At 50.6% G+C, this 15,923-nt stretch overlaps 1 protein-coding gene across 1 annotated transcript; it reads left to right on the top strand.

Moving 5' to 3' along the window:
* Positions 1 to 1,967: 1,967 nt before the first annotated feature.
* On the top strand, positions 1,968 to 15,510 carry SLC35F6 (solute carrier family 35 member F6). The gene is made up of 6 exons (XM_007938906.1): positions 1,968 to 2,044; positions 11,288 to 11,360; positions 12,129 to 12,300; positions 12,555 to 12,767; positions 13,570 to 13,680; positions 15,041 to 15,510. Exons 1-6 carry the CDS (start codon positions 1,968 to 1,970, stop codon positions 15,508 to 15,510), a joined length of 1,116 nt encoding a protein of 371 aa, XP_007937097.1.
* The last annotated feature ends 413 nt before the right edge of the window (positions 15,511 to 15,923 follow it).

Raw genomic sequence — 15,923 nt, 5'->3', positions numbered from 1 at the left:
ATATGCTGATGACACAACTTTGCTTGCTGAAAGTGAGGATGACTTGAGGCACTTACTGATGAAGATTGAAGAATACAGTCTGCGGTATGGATTACATCTCAATATAAAGAAAACAAAACTCCTCACAACTGGACCTGTAAGCAGCATCATGATAAATGGAGAGAAGATTGAAGTTGTCAAAGACTTCACATTGCTTGGTTCTACAATCAATGCCAATGGAAGCAGCAGTCAGGACATTAGATGACGTATAGCACTGGGCAAGTTGGCTGCAAGGGACCTCTTTCAAGTGCTGAGAAGCAAGATGTCTCCTTGAGGACTAAGGTGTGCCTGACACAAACAGATGCCCCACTTTTATTCAAATTGACAAATTTTACAAACATGGAAACGATGGCTCATGTCTACTCAGTCAACCTTAGGGACCAAGGTGCCCGTCTTCTACCCTCTGACCCAGTGACAGATTGTCTTGTAGAGCGCAGGCACCGTACTTCACCCACCACTGCATCGCAGAGCCTGAGCAAGCCACCCTCTCGAGGGCTGTGATATTTTCAGTCACCTTGTATGCATGTGAGAGCTGGACAATGAATAAGGAAAACCAAAGAAGAATTGATGCTTTTGAGTTGTGGTGCTGGCGAAGAATGCCGAACGTACCGCGGACTGTTATAAGAACTAATAGATCTATCCTGGAGGAAGTACAGCCAAAATGCTCCTTGGAAGCTGAATGGCCAGACTTCGTCTCACCTACTTTGGTCATGTTGTCAGAAGGGACCATTCCCTGGAGAAGGATGTCATGCTTGGTAAGGTGGAGGGTCAACAAAAGAGGGGAAGGTCCTCAACGAGATGGATTGACACAGTGGCTGCCATGATGGGCTCAAGTATAGCAAGGATCATGGAGCTGGCACCGGACCAGGTAGTGTTTCGTTCTGCTGTGCATAGGGTCGCTATGAGTTGGACACCACTTGACGGCACCTAACGACAACCACCACCTGTGGCTTCCAACCAAACAAAAGACAGGCATATGAGGTGAACATTTACACTGGGTAGGTACACTCCTTGAAGAGAACAATCATGGGAGAATAGAAGGGCTGTGTATGCACAGGGAGACAGCTCAGGGTGCAGGAGTGCATGGAGGAAAGGTCAAGGGAAGAGACAGCTGTGGGGAGAAAGTGGGAGAGGCACTGCTGCATTGTTGTAAATTGTAATCAATGTCATGAAACTAAGTGTATGTGAGCTGCTGTATGGAAAGTGAATTTTCTCTGTAAACTTTCACCCAAATCACTATTAAAAAAAAAAAAATCAGCCATTGAAAACCCTGTAGAGTTCAGTTCTACTCTGACACACATAGGGTCACCATGAGTCGCAATCTACTCAGCATTAACTGATAATTTTTTCAGCTATAAAATTATCTCCATAGGACATGGAATTAGGTTCCAATTCCACTTTTCTGAAAGATGTCAGCAACAGTGGGGCTGGGATCCCTGGTTCCCTGTAAAGAGGAAATTACCACAATGCACCTTTTTTTTTAATGTCTCTGACATCCTTCAGCTCAACGTCTCATAAGGGCCTGTCTCCCAGTAATAATCCCTGAACGCTTCAAAGAAAGCTCTAACATCTACACCTCATTGCATCGTCTCATCAGTCGCTTTTACAAAAGGGGAAACGATGGCTCGTGTCTACTCAGAGTCAACCTTAGGCACCCGTCTTCTACCCTCTGACCTGGCGACAAATTGCCCCAGATAGTTTAGGCACGGTACTTCGCCCACCACCGCAAGGCAGAGCCTGAGCAAGGCGCCCTCTCGAGGGGGCGGGGCGAGGCGGCGTGGGGCGGGGCCGGCACTTGTATCACGTGACACCCCGCCCGGAAGCGCTTGAGCTAGAGACCCCCGGGTGATCGGGTGGGGAATTGCAGATTCCAACCAGCGCGGGGGTCACTGGGTCCAGTTTACTTCGCACACCCCGCATCGGATGCCATGGCGTGGACCAAGTACCAGCTATTCTTAGCCGGGCTCATGCTCGTCACCGGCTCCATCAACACGCTCTCGGCAAAGTGAGTCTGGGCCCGGCCGTGGGAGGAGAGGGGGCTTGGCTGGGCCCGCTGCAACTTGCGCGTGCGACCCCCACGCACCCTCCTGGTCCTTCGTTTTAGTAACTCTAAAACCATGAAAGCATCGTTTCACCGGCTCTCCCGGTTTCTCGGATCTGTTCATGCGTAGTATGGACCTACCACCGAAAGAGTCCGAGGCCGAGGAAATGAGATGGGCCGCGCTCTGGGCTGGGAGATACGAACCCCGGCTTTAGCCCAGCACCGATTTTGACTCGCTAATGTAATTAATGGGGGAGCTCTGGTAGCGTAGTGCCTAAGGCACTTGACTGCTAACCAGAAGGCTCGCGGTTCAAACCCACCAGCCACTCCTCTGAAGGAAGATGGGGCAATCTACTTCCGTAGTGATACTGCCTCGGAAACCCAAGGAGGGGTCACTGTGAGTGGGGTCCGACTCGAGGGCACATAACACCAACAACACAATGTAATTAATAGGCGCTCTGGTGGCGTAGTGCCTAAGGCATTTGACTGCTAACTAGAAGGATGGTGGTTCAAACCCACCAGCCACTCCTCGGAAGGAAGACTGGGCAATCTGCTTCTGTAGAGATACCACCTTGGAAACCCAAGGATGGGTTGCTATGAGTCGCATGTGATTAACCTCAGGGAGTCACTTCTCGTCTTCTCGCCTCAGTTTCCTCTCCTTTAAACCCGAGGTTTGGGTCAGTTTCTCTCCAAGTCCCTCCTAACATTGGTATCTGCGCCTGAACCCCGCCCTTCTCGAGCTGTGAACCAGGAACACAGGCTCCCAGATTAGTGCACATGAGCTAAGAACTACAATAGAGGCGGTGCAGGTCCAGTGACCAATGAGCCTGATGAGCTGCGGGGGCAGAGTAGAGAGTGTCCCATGGGCGCCTCATGGAGAAGAGGTTGGAACAGGGCCTTAAAGCTTAGGTTGTATTTCCTTACGTTGCTGTAAAATAGAGCCAGGGACCAAGGCCAGATTTAAGTCAGATTATAACCCAAACCAAAACCAAACTCAGTGCCATCAAGTGAATTTTGACTCTTAGTGACCCCCATTGGGTTTCCAAGGCTGTAGATCTTTACAGAAGCAGGCTGCCCCCATCATTCTTCCACAGAGCATCTGATAGGTTCGAACCTCTGATTTTTGGGTTAGCAGCCAAATGCCTTAACCACTACACCATCAAGAAACTTAATGCTCCCACGTGTGGGATTTTATCCCATAATTGGAGGGAGTCATGGAGCAGAGGAATGACATGTTAGAAGTGATGTAGTTGGTCGGGGGAGGGAAACAATATGATTAACTTGGTGGTCAACGTGAAGAATAGTTTGGTGCAAGGAAAACAACTCTGAGGCTGCTGCGTAGTGATGAGGTGAACTAGGAGATGGCAGAGAGGCTGGACTGGAAGGGACTGGTGGGAGAGACAAGGTACAGAAGCAAGCCAGTAGGCCCGATGCACAGGATCAAGAGACAATGATAACTCCAGGCTTTTAGCCTGGGAGAACAGTGTCATTAATCTAGACAGGGAGGGCAACTGAGCAGTTCAGCTCTGATGTGATGGTGAGGTACTAGTGGGACAGTGAGGACAGTCCTCAGGAGGTTGGGGATTGAGGGCTCCAGACTGCCATGAGACTGAGGGACAGACAGCTTTCTGTCTGTAATTTGCTGGGAGTCCCAGGAGACAGCGCCTTCTTTTGGCAGCTCTCTATCTCTTTCTGTGCCCTTCACTTCAGGGCAAGGTCTTCCTGTCCCTTCAATTCACCCTCTTAGTGCCCTGGTGCCCAGAGTGTGGTCATTCTCAGAATTGATTCCAGTGTATATGTGGAAAATAGCAGATAGTGGCCCTTTCCCAGACACACTTCACTTCCACCTGGGTCCTTCCCACCCAGAGAGCAAGGGGGAGTCAGGTGTGGTTACTCCCAACAGAAGCTTTCCCACCCTCAGACTGTGCTCCAGGCCCCTGGCACAGGGAGAGTTAGTCACTTTGAGAGACTGTGCACCTTTTGAAGGGGCCATGCCTTATCCATTTTTGAGGTGTTTGTATCTAGCATACTCCATCAGTGATGGGAGAAACACTCCTGAAGAGAGGTCTGAGAAAGAAGTGTTCAGTTCAGTTTAGCAGACAGGTATAAGGTACTTAGAGTGTGTGAGACACCATCCAGGCTCAGGGAAAGAGACAGAAGTGACCAAGAGAAGGTCCCTGTCCTTGAGATGCTCACATTCTAAGGTGAAGGAGACAGATACATACACATGTGACAATCACAATGTTCTCTCTTCCCCAAAGGGAGGGCAGAGTTGGTGGAGCTTTATGTTTTCCTGATCAGCTGTGTCACGTGGAGAGGCGTGGTGTCCTGGAGCCTGTACCTTCCTGCAGGTGCTTTTGCTGAGCACTTAGCTATAAAGGAGACACAATCTCAGGACTCTCGTCTTGGTTAGAATCTGAACACGGCACAGCAGGCCTTCCATACATCTGTTCTGCCACCCAAAACTTCAATCAGGTGCTTAGAGAGTGGCTAAAAGTCTGCCAGGATTGGCTAGGCCCAAGGAGAGTTGAGATTGTGGATTACTATAGGGGTAAACTGTGCTGACTCCAAACCTATCTGGTAGGAAACCAGAGGATCCTCATTTGCCAGAGGCATTGCCCTAGGAGGCCTGCCAAAGAGGCAAGAAAAGAAGCTCCCAGGTGGGAAATCCAACCTTTGATCCTGTCCTCTGTCCTCAGCCTGGTGTGGGGCCTGTCAGGAATATCCTCACCCCAAGATGAGCCCCAGAATTAGACCCTAATACTGTCTTAAGGCCAAACTGTGAGAAGGGCACTCAGCACAATCATGGGGAAAGCAGCTGTGTACATACCGGTGTGCATAGGCAATTTGAAACCACGTTTCTGACCTGCAGTTTCCGGTAGGTTCAGACAAACAAGAATGGGGTGCCAATGCTGACTGCTGACTGGCTGATACACACATACTGTGTGCCAGGTCCTTTCATGTGTTAACTTGCTGAAAGCTCATAACAACCTTATGAAGTAGGTATACTCGTTGTCACTGGATAAGGAAACGAGTATGGAAAAATTAAACTACTTGCCCAAATTCAATTTGGCTACTAAATTGCAGAATTTATATCTGAACCAAAGTGTCCAGAATCCATACTCTTAACCACCAGTGGGGTGTGAGGCTGGGGACTCTTCCAGTCATTATTCGGGGTGTTTAGAGTTGTTAGAACATGGGCATTATCTAGTCTGATTCCCATAATTTATAGGTGGCCACAAGAGGAGTGTCTTTTCATAACTCAACTGGTTGATATCAGAGCTGGCATTAGAACCCAGGTCTTAGACTTTAGCTCAGTCCTGTTCATATAAAACTACAGTACTTAGAAATCCCTCTTCTGTTAGAGAAACACAGACATGCCTGTATTGGTGGTTATAATCCTCCCTGACTGCAGGCTGCGCTTCTTCTGGCATTAAACAGCAGCCTCACTTGTCCCAGCCCAAGGGTCCTGCTGTCATCCTGCTTGTTTTTCCCCTGGAGCTGAGGTTCAGATTCAGAGCCTCCAGAAGCCTCTTGCAGTTCCTTGTCTGGTAAAACGAGCTTAGCAACATTTCCCTCCCAGGGTCCTTGGGAGGATGCACATGAGCATGTGCTGCCTGCTACAGTGGGAGCAAAGATTACATCTCCACTTCAGAGGCCACTGTGCCCACTCAGCAGATTTGGATTGGCTGCCGGGAAAGGGTCCTGCCTTGGCGGGACGGGACCAGAGGTCACATGCCTGCCAAAGGAAAAGCCAACCCTCAGGCTGGCCTTTTGTTCCCATCTCTGGGCCTTGACAAATGGCTCTTCCCTGTGAAATGGCTGCTTCTCCTTTCTATGCGTATTTTCTCTCCACTTCCCTGGGACCTTCTGCTGATACATCTCATTGAGACCAAAGCATTTCTTCTCTTCCTGCACTGCTTAGTGATGTCCACCGGAGCCAGTGTCCAACATTGGGCTGTGCCAGTTTGGAGCCTCATTCTCTTGATAGAACCCAATTGAATTCTACTGGGAAAAGAGCCAGTCATGTAGATGCTCACTGGGTAAGGCTCAGCACCTCCTAAGCCTCTGAAGACTGTGGGGTCCACCCACCCAAGAAGGAGCCATGGGAGTGAGTTTCTCATCCTGTTCCAGCAGTCAGGCCCCACAGAGGTCAGAGACCTTGCCAGCAAAGTGGCAGGAGGCCTGGGACCACTGGGCTTCTATCCAGGAAGAGGCTTTTGGTGCCTTTCTGTGCCAGCTCTTTCTTTTGCCCTGGGCAGCTGCCCGACCCTTGGATTCTGCGAGCTGGCCTGGGAGAGTTGGTTCAAAGGGGTTTCTGGGCCAACTCAAGAAAGCCATAAACCAAGAAGGCAGTGTAACAGAGTGGAGGAAGCACAAGGCTTGGAAGCACTTGGGTTACACCAGTCACTTGGCCTTTCTGAGCCTCATCATTGGAAATAAGGATGGTAATCCCTTTCCCACCTCGTTCCCAGCCACAGTGTAGGCTCTACTGAGGAAGATTTTCTAATCCATAGAGGTGAAAGGGCTTATTTATCACCACAGTAAACCAGGGCCACGCAATGTGACACTCCAAAGAGTGGAGCCTGCCTGGCCCTTCTGTAGATCCCACTGCAGTAGAAGCTGACTCACTGGGCTTGATGAGCTGGAGAGGCAAGAGGAAATGGCAGAGCAGAGATTCTGCAGGGAATGGACATATAGCTAATCAGTCTGAGCCAGCCACATCAGCCACTTCCTCAGTCTCTGCCTGCTACTCCCAGCCTACACATGTACCCACGCAACTCTCTGCACATGCTGAGCTTTGAGTTTAACGGGGCAGAGGCTGTACCAGAGAGTGACTCACTGTCCAGCAAGGGGAGCCCATCCCCCAGCCTGCCCAGGCCCAGGGACCACCTGAAAGGAGCAGGCCTCCTGCCCTGGGGACCATGACTTTTCCCTAGGATACAATATCTGCAGAAAATGAAAGGTCCAGCTGCAGGGCAGACCATCTCCTTACCTCAACCAGGGCAGGGAGAAGGATCTGGAGTAAGAAGGTAGTAAGAGAACTTGAAAGTGTCATGGAAAGGGTATGGAATTGGATATTGAGATCCTAGGTGCTCGCCCTGTCTGCACCTAACAAGCCCATTGTTCCTCAACTCTTTTTGTCCCTTGGGTTTCTTGAGATAATGACTTTTTTTTTTCCTACTGGTTCAGCAAGAGCATTAATTACCCTGAGGCCCTTGCAGCAGCTTCTGCCTCAAGATCCAGAGAATGGACCCTCAGCCAGGAACTTCAGAGTGGAGCAGCATGCTTTGAGCCAGAGCTGGGGCCAAACTGACCCCGGGGGTGATGGCTCCTGCTCAGGGAGGGGGAAAAGGGGAGAAGAGGCAGAAAAGAACTTTTATTGACTGTCTGCTACATGCCAGATCTGATGTATCTTATATTATTTATAACTCTTATCAATTCTGTCATCATCATCCCCATTTTACAGATGAGAAAACTATACCTTGTCTAGTCTGTGTGATTCCAAAGTCTGATTTTCCATGTTTCTGCTGACTTTTCTGAACTTAGACTCAAGCAGACTTGGACTTTAGCCCTGGAGCTGCCCATTGTTGACCAAATGTTCCTGAACCTCAGGCATCCTTTCCTATAAAAGGAAGATCATTGTTAGGAGGTTGAAATGAGACATGCTGTGGCACCTGACACAAAGGCTGTGCTCAGTAAATTTTGCATCTACAAAAACATGTTTGTTTGTGAAATGCTCTGTAAACAGCAAAGTGCTATCCCACCTTAAGGAATGCTGCTATCATACCCAGATAAATGGCTATGTTTTGCTTCTCCTTCTGTAAGATTGGTGGTGCAGTGCTTGAGCACTTGGCTGCTAACCACAAGGTCAGCAGTTTAAACCCAGCAATTGCTCTACAGGAGAAAGATACACAGTCTGTTTCCACAAAGATTCAGCCTTAGATACCCTATGGGGCAATTCATTTCCATTCCATAGGTCCACTGTGAGTCAGAATTGACTCGATGGCATTAGGTTTCTTTCTGTAAGGCTGTGGTCTTTCCATGCCTTCATAATGAGCCTAAACCTATGCAGGACCAACACCAGAAACCTGACCTCCTGTTGCCCCAAGGTGCCTGAGTCCCATCTTCTCCTCCAGACCCTGCTGGGTAGGGTAGCCCAACTTGCTGAAACTCAATCCTCTAAGCAGTGGGCCTGCCCCAGGCCCTCAGCTACAAGGGGATCCTCTTTCACCAACTGGGAGCACTGCCAGCGTTTCTTCTAGCCCTCCAGCCTGTTTAAGCAGAACCACCTTGTGAAGTAAGCAGAGACCTCCCAGATTGCCAGGGGAAGGGACAGGCAGGACCAGCCCTATGGTCAGTGCTCCCCCAAAGCACCCAAACCCAGAGGCAGCACAGCCCCCCTTGGGCCCAGTGTGTTCCACAAACAGGGGGCGCCTCACATCAGGCTAGGAAGTAGGGCTTCTGGAAACATTGCCTCTGGCCTGTAGTATGGGCCTGGAGGTCACATTCATTCAACCGATATGTTTTGAGTGTCTATTATGTGCCAGAAGTAGGCAATAGAGAGCTGTGGATGGAGTTGGGTGCTGAGGTCATGCTGTCTCAAATGACAGTGAATATGGAACCAGAAGGCCATACAGGTTTGAGTTGTTACTGTAAGCTGCTTAGAGTGTGGTGCGGTTGGTGGCACCACTACCAGTCTGCTCTGAGTATGGCACTGGGATGAGGAAATGGCATCCATGCCTGCCCCACCCCACAAAAGGAAAGTAGTCCTTGCCTTGGACTTCCAGTTGACTGTCACAGATTTCTCAGGCACTTCCCTTGTCCTTCCTTGAGGAGCCCTGGCATCAGCCCTGGAATTCCCATCTCTGACTTGCTCACTTGCTCCTGGGCAGTTGGCCTGTGCCTGTTCATTGGCCACTTGCTAAGGCTGGCTCTGTGCCCTTGCTGAAGCATGACCTTTGCACTCATCCTCACTTCTCTGTTTTGCTGAGTTGCCTCTCCTGAGCTCTCCCAGAGGGTTCTTTCTACAGAAACAAGCCAGGATTCTAGAGCAAGTCTGCCTGCTGAGCCATACAGTTGGTCTGTGGTCTGTATCCATGTCTCATGTCCTGTCCTGCACAGGATCTAAGAGCCAGAGGCTGCAACATATTAGGCACATGCATGACGCCCAAGAGAGAGTGGTTTCTGGTCTGTAGTGGGGGCTGCTTTTCTTGCCTAGTGAAGACAGAGTGCTTACAGCCAGGTCCCCTGACCCAGGCATGCTGCCAGATTTCTGACTTCCCAGGCCGTCATATTGGAACATCTCTTTGTTCAACTCTACTTTGGCCCTACCATTCTCAAGGACCACAAGCCTTCCTGACTGCCCCCCCTTTCTCCATATGTCCAGGAGCAGATGGGGTCTCCCAGTGTGGGATAGATTGTCCACAGCCCTGTTTTCTTCTCTTGCCCTGGGATATGTTCAGATCTCTGAGTAGATCTGGCCACTCCCTCAGAAGCCTGGGGTGCCATTACAGTTACCCAGGAGCCCCAGCACCGTGATCTGGCCCTCCCCACTTCCAGCGTCCTGCCATCGTGCCCTTGCCTATGATATGAAGAAGAGCACGCACCCTGTTCCCCTCCTAAACTCTAGCACAAAGAAGCCAGAGCTCTACAAGATCTTTGTCAAACCCAGAACATAACTGCTTAGCACCACCTAGCCCCCGCTATGTATTGCTGGGACAGACCCAGTGAACAGAAGGCAGCCCTGGTCCTTGGAGAGCTCAGCTTTGTCACAGAGGGAAGCCAGTAGCATAGCGTTGTGCACTACACTGTGGCTGCTCTTGAAACTACCAAAGAAAAATATTTAATAAGAGGAAGTCCCGAGTCCTGCACTTCAGAGACATCCACTCCCTATGACGTTTGGGTGGCACAGTCAGAGCAAGTCAGTGACCCACAGGAAATGACTCTGGGTCTTTGTTGACAACAAGTTTGACTTGCGTCAGCAGTGTAATGTGGCTAGCACCGTCAGAGCTTAGTCAGCTAAGGCAAAATGTCGGCCTTAGGCCTAAGGCAAGGGAGGGGCCATGGTCTTGCCAAACTCAGTCGGGGCCAGATCACACAGGCAGGGCTCTGGGCCTGGGCCCTCCAGTGTGCTTCCAGAAGTCAGCAGCCAGGAGAGTGAAAAGCAAGGATGGGCTGGGGCTGTTTCACCAGAAAATGAGACGATTCAGAAGAAGGTTAAAAAGCCTGCAAATATCGGAAGGGCTTTCAAATGAAAGAGGGAGTAGCCTGGACTCCAGAGAGCAGAACTAAGCCTAGCAAAAATGAAATTCAGGGGAGGGCGCTTTAGTGCACAGATGGCAGGTGGTTTGGAATGATGGGTAGGAGCTGCTGAAGCGCTACACCAGCGTCTCCATCTGCTGGGCACTGCAGCAGAGGGTGCGCCAGTAGGTCTAAGTGTTGGCCACCCAGCTTCAGAATCGGCGTTAGTAAAACCTTCCGAACAGCTCAGGTTACGTGAAATGACCAGGTGGTCTGCAGCAGGTGGCCACTTCCCAGGGCCTGAGTATCCCCACAGACCAGGGCTCTTGCTATTTTTGTGCCAGGGATCCCTTTGGTGGTCTGGTGAAGCCTGTAGACCTTCTTAATGTTTTAAAATGCATAAATAAAAGACAGGATTATGAAAGAAGCCAGTTACTGAAATAAATATTAAAACGTTTAAAAAAGAAAATTGTGACATAGTAATATATATATATGTACATATATATATATATATATATATATATATATATATATATATATATATATGCATCTTAACACATTAAATTATAAGCGTTGAGTCTACTGAAATTTTGAAGTAGTTAGTGATGAGTATAAAAGACATTTTACAATATCTGCAACAACTCTAATGTGATAATGCGGTTGTCTGTGATTTCTGTACATGATGAAGTCACCGGGAGTGTAGTACTGCTTAGAGGAAATCCTAAATTTCACTGAGAGGTTAGTGGAAATGAAGGGCCCCAGCCCCCTACATTCTGACTATGGGTCCCACTCTAAGACTCCTTGTATAGAGACTGACTTCTTTTAGAGAGAGCCCCACTCCGGGGCCGGGTCATCAAAGAATTTATGCCTCTTGGCATGGAGGGGGGCAAGGTTCTACGGCAAGCACCAGGTTCTCCAGTCCTGCCATACTTCCAAGGTTAACTTTCTCCCTCTCTGCTGCAGGTGGGCAGACAACTTTGTGGCTGAGGGCTGTGGAGGGAGCAAGGAACACAGCTTCCAACATCCCTTCCTCCAGGTACCTGCCCCATCCCTCCCACCTCCTGTCTCTCACACCTCAGACCTGGGAGATGATGCTGTTTCCTGACCCAGGGACAGAGCCTCCTCTGTTCCCCAAAGAGGCATCCACTTCTCTCTCTAGCTCCCCACAACAGGCTAAGGGCAGAGTTGGCCCCTGGAAGGAGGCAGAGGCACAATCCTGTGTAGGAGGCTATGGGAGCCCTAGTCATGGTCATGCTTTGGCCACTGAGAGGCCAGCCGTCACCACATCTAAGTCGAACACATTAAGAAAACATCAACCCCGGGAGCAGAAGCCTGCCCCTCTTCATCCACTGGGAACCCAGACCCCATCTGGGACAAAACAGACACCATATATGGAAGAGACCTCAGACCTAGCCTGGGAATTGGGAGACTGAAATTTTAGCCTCAGCTCTGCCGGCAGCTTGCTTTGTGACCTTGAGTAAGTCTTTCAACCTCTTTGGCCCTCAGTTTTCCCATCTGGAACTTGACTGGAAGTGACCCTAGATTGATGTTTTCAAGCAGGGTTCTACACAACCTTCGGGTTTCTGTCACAGTGTTTCAGGAGGTTAGGGTAGACCTAGGAGGCCCGTCTCAACTCCCACAGCAGCTCTACTTTTGTCTGTTTACATGTTGGGCTTCTAGGTAAACTCTGGTTTGAAGAAAGGTTTTGGTGCCCCTACCCCTCCAAAAAAAAAAAAAAAAAATTGTGAAGATTGATTCCCCAGGTCCCTTCCAGCATTAAAACCCTAGGGTCTCTTCCCTGCAGGCAGTGGGCATGTTCCTGGGAGAGTTCTCCTGCCTGGCTGCCTTCTACCTCCTCCGGTGTCGAGCTGAGGGACACTCAGATTCCAGCGTGAACCCCCAGCAGTCCTTCAACCCTCTACTTTTCCTGCCCCCAGCCCTCTGTGACATGACTGGGACCAGTATTATGTATGTAGGTGAGTACCAGGCCAGGCTGGGAAGGGCTCATGGGACCCATAGGTGAAACTGCCACCACATGTCTTCTTCCCCCTACCCATGCCCCTCCCCTACATACATTCTCACATACACGCACGTATATGTATTCATTCAGCAAAGATTTATTGAGCACTTCCTATGTGCTAGGCATGTCTTTAGCACTGAGGACACCTCCGTGAGCAAACAGGCCCTGTCCTCTGGAGCTAACAGTCATGCATCTCTCCCTTCCTCCTAGCTCTGAACATGACCAGTGCCTCCAGCTTCCAGATGCTGCGGGGAGCAGTCATCATATTCACAGGCCTATTATCAGTGGCCTTCCTGGGGCGGAGGCTAGCACTGAGCCAGTGGCTGGGCATCCTTGCCACCATCGCAGGGCTGGTGGTCGTGGGCCTCGCCGACCTCTTGAGCAAGCACAATGATCAGCACAAGCTCAGCGAAGTGATCACAGGTGCGGCCCAGGCTCAGGGCCCAGAGGACCCCATCCTGTCGGTCTTCCTGGGAGCCCTACACCAAGTCATTCAACTGTTGCCATGCTTGACGTGTGTCAGGCCCTGGGAGGGGGCTTGTGGTGGAGAGATGATTTGGGCAGGCACCAGGTATCCAAGTGACCAGGACAGTGTAGGGGAGACCAGAGAGGGATAGAGCTGCGCCAAGGAAGAGAGTGACAAGGAGCACAAGAGAGCACAACTCCTTGTCATACCTGTATAAAGAACGGGTATGACAAGGAGTTGGTCGATTGTGTTGTGACCCATACATGCACACAGATTGTGCAGGATTGGGGAGAAGAAAAGAAATAGCATAGAATGTATTGAGTACTTACCATTTGCACTAAGCACTGTGCATTCTCACAGTCCCAGGAGGGAAGCATTGCAGCCTCAGCCCCTGGGTCACTCAGAGGCAGGATTAAGCCAGAAATGTCCATCTCAAAGCCTGTTGCTTCCTAAAAGACCTGCTTCCCCCTCTGTGAGCTCACAGGTAGGGAGGGCAACCTCTGGACCCTCACCCTCTCCATAAGAGAAACAGGTGACAGGGCCTCCCCCTCAGGGACAAGGAGATTTGGCGCAGGGTGAGTGACTGTGCTATTGAACAGCGTGGTGCCCTGCAAAGGTCAGGGCTTTGTGTGGTGTTAGATCCCTGTGGGAGCTGTTTCCCCTGCTTGGGCTCATCACCCAGCTGCCAGCCCTGTGCCTGCCTCCCTCTCTCCCAGCCTCAGTATAGCCCTGGCCTCACCCTAGCCTCCTTCCCCACAGGGGACCTGCTGATCATCATGGCCCAGATCATCGTCGCCATCCAGATGGTGCTAGAGGAGAAGTTCGTCTACAAACACAACGTGCACCCACTCCGGGCAGTTGGCACCGAAGGTGTGTGGGTATGGGGGCTGGGGAGGGAGTGCTGGGGGAGGCACGTGGAGTGAAACCCCAGGGAGCAGCACAGAGTGAGGGGCGAGGGGATGAAAGGGGGTGGGGCCCCTGCCTCCATTTTTTCCTCCCTTCAGATAAGGATCAGCAAATACTGGCACCTGTTGTGCACTGGGCCAGCTGCTAAGGTAGGAAGAGCATGGAGGTGAGTGAGATGTCAGCCCCTGTCTGGAGTTGACCAGCAACAGGAAAGGGCCAGACAGTGCACTTTAGCTGGGACCACTTGTGCTCAGGTGCCGTGTCACTTGCCAGGCATATCCAAGTCTCTTGGGGCAGGGAAGATGGCATTCGAGCTGTGGATTTCAGCGGGCAAGGGTGGGGAGCAGGGGACTCCAGACAGCAGACATGGAGATCTGGGTATGAGTTTGGGAACCAGTGAGGAATACAGTTTAGGTGAGATAAAGATTTGATGTTGGGCAAGTAATCAGAAACTAGGCAGGAAGATCCGGCAAGGGGGTGATCAACTTTAAATAACAAGCAGGGAGGAATTACTGACGTTTGAGCAGGGAAGGGACTATCAAAATTATGCTTTAAAAGATGGAAACTACAGTGATACCTAAGTGTGGTCCATGAACAATGCCTGTCCATCGAGGAGCTGTTTGTTACTGATTCACAGTGAGATATGGAGCCTTCACAGAATGTACATCAGCTAAATCAACCACGTCACTAAATGGACTGTGTGTTTCCATTACTTTTTCTTTTTTCTTAGCAAGACTGTATGAGCAAAGCAGTGTATTGATGTTCATCCTGGCACAAGCTTCCAGTCACGGACCAGTTGCACTCACTGAATAGAGAGCTATTTTTCCAAACTTGTGAAAGCAGTGTACTAATTGTTTTTTAGTGAATAGAATCGATTAGAAAACGTCAGAGACCTTTGTGCATGGTCAGGGTAGCTATTATCATGTGGAAATTCTTTTGTTAAAGTGTGTGCACATACGTAGGCTGGCATACATGTATTCTAGATTATTAAAATATAGTTCTTACTCTGGGGGAGGCACGTGGAGTGAAACCCCAGGGAGCAGCAAGAGTGAGGGGCGAGGGGATGAAAGGTCCAGTTAAGAAAAAAAAAAAAAAAACCTGGATTAAAGTGGAGAGAGGGGCAGCTAGAGCCATTAACTGAGCCATTGTAAGTTCCTGAGGGGAGGTGATGGGGGACTGGTTCTAGGAGTGGGTGGGGGCCCTGAAAGGAAGGACCTGCGGTATGAGAGCTGCTCGGAAGGAATGACCAGAACTTAGGTAGGGCATTGCCAGAGTCTGGGGAGGGGATGGAGAGTGACGTGCTGCCCTCCCTCCACTCCCACAGGCCTCTTTGGCTTCGTGATCCTCTCACTGCTGCTAGTGCCCATGTACTACATCCCTGCTGGCTCCTTCAGTGGGAACCCTCGCAAGTCGCTGGAGGATGCATTGGATGCCTTCTGCCAGGTGGGCCGGCAACCACTCATCGCCCTGGCACTGCTGGGCAACATCAGCAGCATTGCCTTCTTCAACTTTGCTGGCATCAGTGTCACCAAGGAACTGAGCGCTACCACCCGCATGGTGCTGGACAGCATGCGTACTGTGGTCATCTGGGCCCTGAGCCTAGTGCTGGGCTGGGAGACCTTCCACTCCCTGCAGATCCTCGGCTTCCTCATCCTCTTGACAGGCACTGCCCTGTACAATGGGCTGCACCGCCCACTGCTAAGCCGTCTGTCTCGGAGCCGGGCCCCAGCAGAGGAGGGCGAACATGAGAGACTCCTGGGTGGCACCCAGACCCCCATCAATGACACCAGCTGAGCCTTCCATCAGGACTGTGCTGCCACTTGGCTTTCCTCCTCTACCCTGAGACTGAGGCTTTAAGGCTGGTAGACCTCAGGTGCCCTGTCCCTGAGACTTTGCTCTGCCATTTCCCCACCTACCCTCAGAGCAGCTGCTGCCTAAGTCCTCGTCCTTCCTCCTCACCACCTCCAGGGTGGTGGGACTCAGCCTTCTCAGGCCTGAGTGGTGTTGACCCGCAGCCAGACTCCCCAGCCCTCAGATGCTCTCCTCAGCACTGGAGCTAAATCGTGAAGCTGAGTTGCATTGATTTGCAACCCTAATATCTCCTTCTGAATCATGAGCTAGATTTGGTCTCCAAAGTCCATGAACAAGTTCAAACCAGAACTAAGCACTGTATTTTCTAAAACTTGTAAGCTAAACCGTCAAGATAT

The sequence above is a fragment of the Orycteropus afer genome, unplaced genomic scaffold (assembly GCF_000298275.1).
Source record: "Orycteropus afer afer isolate SDZICR_OR568_19922 unplaced genomic scaffold, OryAfe1.0 scaffold00054, whole genome shotgun sequence".
Classification (NCBI taxonomy): domain Eukaryota; kingdom Metazoa; phylum Chordata; class Mammalia; order Tubulidentata; family Orycteropodidae; genus Orycteropus; species Orycteropus afer.
The sequence above is the reverse complement of the archived record's forward strand: the minus strand, read 5'-3'. Positions and strand labels throughout refer to the sequence as shown.